This window comes from Rattus norvegicus, chromosome 19 (assembly GCF_021556685.1).
Source record: "Rattus norvegicus strain SHRSP/BbbUtx chromosome 19, alternate assembly SHRSP_T2T, whole genome shotgun sequence".
NCBI classification, from domain to species: Eukaryota; Metazoa; Chordata; class Mammalia; order Rodentia; family Muridae; genus Rattus; species Rattus norvegicus.
The window spans coordinates 15,735,781-15,743,942 of NC_141552.1; the positions used below are offsets into that span (position 1 = coordinate 15,735,781).

An 8,162-nucleotide genomic window follows, 5' to 3' on the forward strand; every position below is an offset into this window, starting at 1 on the left:
AGTCTTTTATGGAACTGAAAACTGAGTCCTAATGACCCTGGAACACTGATGGGTAAATAGCACAAGAGATAGAACCAGAGCTGAAGACCGTCCAATCCAGAACAAAGAAAGTCAGAAATGGCCATTCCACAAGTGATAGCCTTTCTGACCAGGACTTACCTAGAGAAGGTAATCTCCTTCTTCAGCTTATGGTTGTTCTCATGGACCTCAGTGTTCTCCATCTCTAAGTTGTGCAGAATTGACATGACCGCCTCCTCCATTCTCTCCAGGTCTTCATAATATGGATTTGGCCTGAAGTGTGACCTGGCCCCAAATGATAGAATACAATGAACATCGGCATTTAGGAATATATGAACTCAGGGTGGGTCCTAAATTACCCCAGGCTGCTGCCTGGATCTTCCAGCACTCAGTCACCTGCCTAGCAAATACAGAGACTCACCATAAACTCACTGCAATTACAATCTTGCAAAGCCACCAGCTGTCAAGGGCTTTGCAAATGCACACTGGGAACTCACTCTCCCTGACTTTATCCCTGAATTCTTCATTCAGACCACAAGTTCTGCTTTAAAATAAATGGAAGCAGATGAGTCCATTTTCAATCTCACTCCTCAGGAAGGGTCAGGTTCTGAATCTCCACTATATGGGAGGTGAGGTTTAGCACAGGGTGGTTAGGGAGGCACAGCTTTCTAGAACCCAAAACCTTAATAGGATAAGAAGGTGACCTTGCAGACCCAGGAATGAAACAAGAGCATTTGGAGCGATTCATACCTGTTCTTCATGGATCTCTCTGTCAGAAACCTCAGGCGATCTCTCAGGTCATTTCTCTCCTCGGTAATGAGCTGCAGCTCTTTAATCAGCCTCTCCTTTTCCTTCTTGGCCTGATTCTCGCTTAGTTCAGTGCCAGGGGATGATGTTTCTCTCCCAGCGTCTGTAGGTAGAAGAACACAAGTGAACCTGCATGGGGAGAATGCATAGAGTGTTCATAGACCTCAGTGAGGCCTAAACAGGAGAATAAGCCAGGAACCCAGTGTCACTGCTAGGCGATTGGTCTATGCTTAAGAGGCCTCCTCAGTGGATCTCAGTTCTCCCACTACTCTATAGATACCAAGAGACATAAGCAGCCAGGTGTTCTCTATGCCGGACATCACGTGCTTACATGTACCACGGAGATGGCTTCTCCAGGATTATCATCAGCTGAACAGGGTACAGCTTGGTTTCAGGACCCTCACTCCTGTGGCTTCAGAACTCAGATGATAAATTCACCATCCAGAAAACTTGAGTGATTGGAGACACTCAGATGCCCTACCCCGATACTCTAAGCCAACAACTTTGGATTTAAAACGCATTTCCGGGGAGGATATGTTCAACAGACTTATCAGTGTCCCTATGTGAAATACCAAATGCCCCAGAAGTGCGAATAGGTTACAGGCTGAATCTTGGTCTACACGATCCAAATAGTTTTGGTATTTTAGAAACATGTTTGTAACACACACTCTAATATATAAAGCTAACGATGACCCTGCCAGTTAGAAGAAATCAGTGAAGGTCTAAGAACATAAGGTTATTGCCTGGAGCACAATCTCTCCCTGTTACTACTGTCAGATACCCACTGTATTTAAAGAAGCAATGATAGTGAAATACATTGCTGCCCTGTCTAAACTCAGAAAAGGTGGACCCTCCATGACTACTGATGAGGTTATTATATCAATGTAACATAACAAATGAACTGAAAAGTAAAGACCAGAAGTCCACAGTATAATAGCATTGGCCTTACCATATCCTCCCAGTGGGGATGGGGAAACTAAAGTTCTGAAATCCTGACTTTCAGGAATTGTGATATTCATGGAAATTCAATTCCTTTTCAGATGCTCCAGTTGTTGTGGCCCATTGCTAGAAAGGTCAGCGTAAGCCTGCAGCCACCCTGGCAGGAAGCTCAAAATACACTGCCCAGAACTTACTCCACATTCCCCAGAAGTGCTGTCTTTGTCCATCATTACTTTGAGACGAAAGGCCAGACTCCTTCACTCTAGTCTCTCCAGAATCGACGTTCCCCCTCCCAAAACGCTTGCGAAGACGGGAAAACATGTCTTAGCTTGTAACTGCCAGACTCAGACTGAGAGAAACTAGGGCACTGGTCGTCACTACAACACTGGTGACATCACAGAGGATTCCAGAACTCTCTAGGAGACAATAGAATGTCATAGAAGGGACAGCTGATGTCATGGGGAGCAGAGTTTGCCTCCCTGCTAATGTTCTCCCTGTACTGAGCATAAGCAGAGGTGCCCTTTCCAGGAGACTTTCCTGGGGCAAAGCCACTGAGCATCTCCTGCTTCCAAAGCCAAATTTTCCTCAAGGTTTGATTATAAAAACCTTAGTAATTCCTATGCATCCAAATGAATGTTTCCTTTCAAATCTTTCCCAAAAAATGTCTCATCCTAACTCAAATTGTCCTCATTCACCAATGTAAGCCATTAAACTTCATGAGATTTCACACCAGCTTGAATATGCAGTCAAAAGTTCTCCTGTCTCATTATGTACAGGTGCTTTATATCACATCAAGAAATAGTCTGCATGGTAGGTTACAACATGGGTGTGTGTTAAGGGAACACTCATGAAGTCATGTGCTTAGCAATCGACAATTGCCAGAAAATTCCTTAGGAGAAAGAGTTGAAGTCTTTAAGGTGCTAGGAAAAGTGTGGAGACCAGTTGGCAGAGGAAAATGCAATATTGGAGACACCAGTGAAGGGAACCTCATGCTGCTTGTGGGGTTCTGCTCTCTGCACCAATGTCGCTAAAGGAGCACTGATCACAGGCCTGAGTAAGATGTACCATGAGCTTCTATCAGAAAAATAAAATAAACAAGAGATATAGAGGGTGCACAGAAATGTCTAAAATGAGGCTATAAACATCATTAAGTGGATAGAGCAAGGTCCCAGCACCTGTACACTGGGAAATGGCCACCACACCAAACACAAAAGTAGTAACACATTTATCATAGTAAAACACATTTATAATAGTAAAAAATGAATACTTTATAGAATGCACCCACTAACACTGATTGATCACATCCGTAGTTCAAATTTTGGGGGCAAATTCATGGCCTTAACTACCTTTGTCTCAACTTATATAGCAAAAAATAAGAAAGAACGAGAAAAGACAAAGTCAAAACTAAAAGCTCAAGCTTCTCATATGAGGATTGCAGGAAGTGTTATATGGGAGTCAGTTCTGATTAGGCCATTTTAGATAGAACAGTGCATAGTGACCCTTAATGTGATGGGCCCTATATAAAGCTTTTTGCAATATTGGAATTTTAACAAACCTCATCCAGTATGTACGGAAGAGGCAAAGATGTGATCACCATGTCCTTACTCTGTATCAGGTTATTTTTCTGCATCCTTGATTGTCAGGCATAGAACAGCAACAATCTGAAATAGCTGGTAGACATGGAAAAACATGGCTAAAACTATAGTTGTGGGTTACACACCTCAACTGTGAAAGGCTAATGCTGTGTGCACAGTCCTTGGAGGCCACTCTTTTAAGCCTAATTATTTCAAACTGAAAGGAGGTTTATCTGAGCTCAAGGTGATCCTGGCCAGCCAGGTAGAGGGCAACATGTGATACTTGAGACCCTGTTTTAAACCAGCACAGAAATCCACACTTCATTCAAAGCATCATCTACGAATTCTCGATTATTTACCATTCTCTCCCTACCAGTCGTTCTGTTTGGAATGGTAGAAAACAACTGGAACTGATCTTTCTATTTTAAGGACCTTGATCTCTCTTTTTTTAGGTCCACATTAAGAGTGCATACAAATGGACATCACCATCTGAACATCTTAGTATTATCTACTCTGTATATATAGCATAATACTGTGCCTATGACAGTCTTAAGCTTCCTTGAGTGTAGTTGCCCCATCAAGAAGTGTGAAGTTCTGAGTTCAAACCCCAGTGATGCTTTAAAGGGACTAGAAGAAAGCCATCAGAGATACTCCACTTCTTTGTCCTTAGATTAAATCAAGTTGACACAATGTGAACCTGGTGGGCTATTTAACCAGCATCTTTCTCCCAACCCCACTTCCACGAGTTCAGTCCATGGCAGAATTCATCCCCCACCATCCTAGGTATTTCTTTATATATTTCTACAAGAGCCAGGTTTCTTTTTTTTTTTAATAGAATTAGTTGTAGGCAATCAACTGCTGCCCTATGTGAGAAATGATTAGTATCTATTGCAACTTACCACAGTGTATTTGTGTATACAAGTACATTATTGGAAATCCAGCATTACTGAGGGATTGGAAACCAGTGCTGTGGCCTTGCCTTTCTGTGCCTCTTCCTGGCTCACAGGCAGCTGGGGGCAGACCTTGAGTTCCTCTTCAGGGACAGAGTGATGTTGAATGGGCACTGAGCAGGCAGAGAAACACAGCTGAGGCAGCTCCTTTCAGTTATTAAACACATCATCTCCTTCCGATCTTAAGGGCTATTGCTGAGGTCTTGCCCCCATACCTACCTTAATAGCAGTGAATTTGTTACACAGCAGCCAGCTCTTTCCTATTGCTCTGTAATACGCCTCCACATCATGGATGCCAAGAAAAACACTAACAAAGAACAAAAAACTCTGACGTTGAACTGTGTGGTGCTGGTCACATACCCTGTTATGTTTTGTATGTTATGAGGTTTGTTAATCTTAACAAGTTCCCAAAGTGTATTCTTCACATAGGACCCAATAGATTCAAGGAAAATAGGAACAATTATGTGTAAAATGGCCTGAGTCAGGGCCCACAGACCGAAGCATTTCTAGCACTTGTGCATGAGCCCATGTGGATTTTGCAATGAGCGGGGCCTAGCAATGTCCAGTACACAGTTGTGAGCTGTTGCTCTGGTTGAACTGTATTGGTGTGTGCATTAATAAACTACACCTATTTAAATGAATTCAGTGTCCTGTGGTTTGAATCCAGACCCCTTGACACCAGGTCTTCCCTTCTGCAGCACTCAGGAAAAAGGCTAAGTTTAGGAAAGGTGACCTCTTGTCATAAGTTATGTGACAAGAGGGATGGTGAATGATCCCTTGTGATAAGAATCAAGGTTTCCTCTGTGGTATTTAGGTCTATACTGGCCCTGTGCAACAGCTTCAAGAACCCATTTCTGATTTTCCTTGGGATTCCCGTGATGATGCACTCAGACAGGATTGGAAACAACCAAAACGGTGGTCAGACTTGATTTATAAAATGTAGGTAACATTGCAAACTTATGTTGTAGGATATTTGATCATATTGTCATCCCCAATATTGTGTTATTTACTTAGAAAAATACCTTCTGGCTGTGTAGTTCAGTACTAGCACCAATATTTAACCCTAGAGCTATTTTTGTTTGTTTGTTTGTTTTTTGTTTTTGTTTTTGGATGAACAAGTACTTTCCTATTTTGTGGCCCAGCCCTATCTCTTACTTCTTTGCACAGTCATAGAGAGACCTCAAACATATACTCAGACAAAGCCAGGGGAGTGTATAAAAGGGCCTAAGGCAATACCACATAATGACATTGAAAGTGGGCTCTCTTCTTCATGCACGCCTCCAGCTCTCCTGACATCTACATGAATTATAACTCCTAATGCAGTGTAAATAATGTCTGCGCTATTGCTGAAGGAATCATGAGAATAACAACTGTAAACATTCCACCATGGATAGAATTTGTGGAAAGAGGCAACTGGCAGCCAATGAGAGGGCTCTACAGTTAAAGGGGCTTGCTGTCAAGTCTGATGAGCTTGACTCAATCCCCAGGACCCACGTGGTAAAAAGGAGAGAACCAAGGGACAAGCTGTCCTCTGGCTTCCACTCATGTGCTTACATGTATGTGAGTATATATGTATATGTCTGTATGTACATGTGGATATGAATGTGTGTATGCATGTATGTGTATACGTGTATATGTACATGTGTGTATATGTCTGTCTATATGTGTGTATAGGTGTATTTGTATGTGTGTATATGTATTGTATGTGTGTGTATGTGTGTATGTATATGTGTATGTGTGTATGCATGTATGTGTGTATGTGTGTGTATGTATGTGTGTATGCATGTAGGTGTGTATATATCTGTGCATGAGCATGAATGTGTATAGTCATGTATATGCATGTGTTTTCAGGTACGTGTATTCGTGTTTATGTACGAATGTATGTGTGTATATGTATGTATGGACACACAAACACACACAATGTTAAAACATAAAAAGCTCCTTGGAGTATTCACCGTGCCTGGATAAGTGGTGACCATGTGGGGGAAACACATGTCCATGTAAGCACACCTGTTCACGTGCACTGAGCAATGCCCAGCCTGGTCTTGAGCTCACTACCTGCCCAACGATGAGTTTCTGCCCACCTGGTCTTCTCAGAGCCAGGCGACGATTGTTCCTGCCATTCCAGTTCTGTTCCAGTTTCTCATGCCACAAACCTTCTAGCTTGAATCGCACCTACTGACGCAGGAACCTAACAGCCTCCAACCCAGTGAAGTAAGTAAACTTCTTCCTGACATCCTCAGGCTTGGTGTCCCCCATGAGTCACAGGGAGGAAGGATGGCATGCACCAAGGAGAAGGGCCATGGGCAAGGAAGACAGGATCATAAGTCAGTCATCCCTGACACCAGCAAAGTGTGTGCTTCAGAGCTGGCTCTGCTCACTCTTGTCCCAGTGGCAGGACTTAAGAGTGGTGCATACCTGTCACCCAGCGCTCAGAGACGTCTGAGGCATGAGAACCAGGAGTTCATGGCCATCGTAACTAATGGTGAGATCAAAGCCAGCCTGGGCTGCATGAGACTCAGTCTCAAAGCAGGCAAGGAGGAACTTGCTATATTTGAGCAAGGAAGCTGCCATCCTCCTGGGTTCTAAACATTCACTGCAATACAGAAAGATGCTAGGGCTAGTGTGGCAGAAAGTAGGAGACAGAGAAGCCAGGTTAACCCTCACTAATCTTCTCATGCTGTGTGAGCTATGAGTAGATGGTGCCCTATACACTGTGGACAGGATGGTCTCTCAGACAGTTCAGAAAGCCATGGAGGACTCCAGCAATTCTCCACTTGGGTGTCACTTGAGTCTTATATGTGTGTGTTTACAAGCCAAAACATAAAATCCATAGGTGACTGTGTGAATTCAACATGGCCCAGCCATGTGCTGGAATATTATTCAGCCTTACACAGGATTCAGATTCTGATCCTTGAACAGGAATGAGAATGGTAGCCATTCTCCTAAGTCAGACCTCCAGGCAGTGCAAAGACAAACTAACACTGTATGACACCACTGAGGGCTGCAGTGTCACCAGTTATATAAAGACAGAAAGCAGGAAGGTTTACAGAGCCCCAGGGGTGACATGGAGGGGGGAGGTTGGAGGGTAGGTGTGTAAGTGGGACTGAGCCTCAGAGGAATCAGACATGGCTGCAGAATATGCATGTGGTTGCCTCCCATACCTGTGGGTGCTGCCTCCTCAGAAAGGCAAATACAGCAAAAGAAAGGACCAGAGGGGACAGGCTCTGACCTCCTGTAAACACACACAAATGACGTGACAGAATGTGCACACTGCTGCCTTGCTGCAGGAGCAGTTGAGCTTCCAGAAGGGTTGAAAGAGGCTGGAAGGGCTGAGCATGGCACTGAGTTCAAGGACATAGCTTTAGGTCCTGGGGAACCTACGGTGCCCAGGCCCCATCCTGCTGATACTGAGGGACACAGCTGACATTCAGGGTGATGGCTGGGCTGGGCTGGGGAATAGGTGTCCACTCCCACCTGCTCCAGCTTGAAGATGTGCTGGGTGAAGTAGGACTGCAACTACTTGTTGGATTCATTGATGCAAATCTGCTGGAAGCTATTCTGTTCAAAGTCCTCAAATCTGAAAATGGCCAAGACACCAATGGGCAAGCACTGGGAGACAAGGTTTTGATATAGCCGGGGCCTCCTGGGAAGACTAGCCCTCCTGAGAGGAGTTGCAGAAGAGGGGATGTCTTTTCCTGACCTGTTTGGTACCCAGTGTTTTTTTGCCAAGGGTTCCTTTATTACTTCTTGATGGAACCAGGCCTGCACATATCCAGTAAGCATTGGGGTGGAACCTGGGCTTGGTGCCCACATGCTGGCATCGCTGAGGGTGAAGCCTAGCCTATCACACTTCCAGACACCGAGTACAGAT

At 44.2% G+C, this 8,162-nt stretch overlaps 2 protein-coding genes across 4 annotated transcripts in view; both read right to left on the reverse strand.

Moving 5' to 3' along the window:
- Positions 1-8,162, reverse strand: part of LOC147998836 (uncharacterized) — a 924,038-nt gene that overhangs the window by 886,966 nt on the left and 28,910 nt on the right. The window lies entirely within an intron of this gene.
- On the reverse strand, positions 156-2,154 carry LOC147998866 (uncharacterized). Its single transcript, XM_087596705.1, has 3 exons — positions 1,959-2,154; positions 769-928; positions 156-303 (listed from the first exon to the last, which is right to left on the reverse strand). The coding sequence occupies exons 1-3, from the start codon at positions 2,083-2,085 to the stop codon at positions 156-158; spliced, it is 435 nt and encodes a 144-aa protein (XP_087452831.1). The 5' UTR covers positions 2,086-2,154.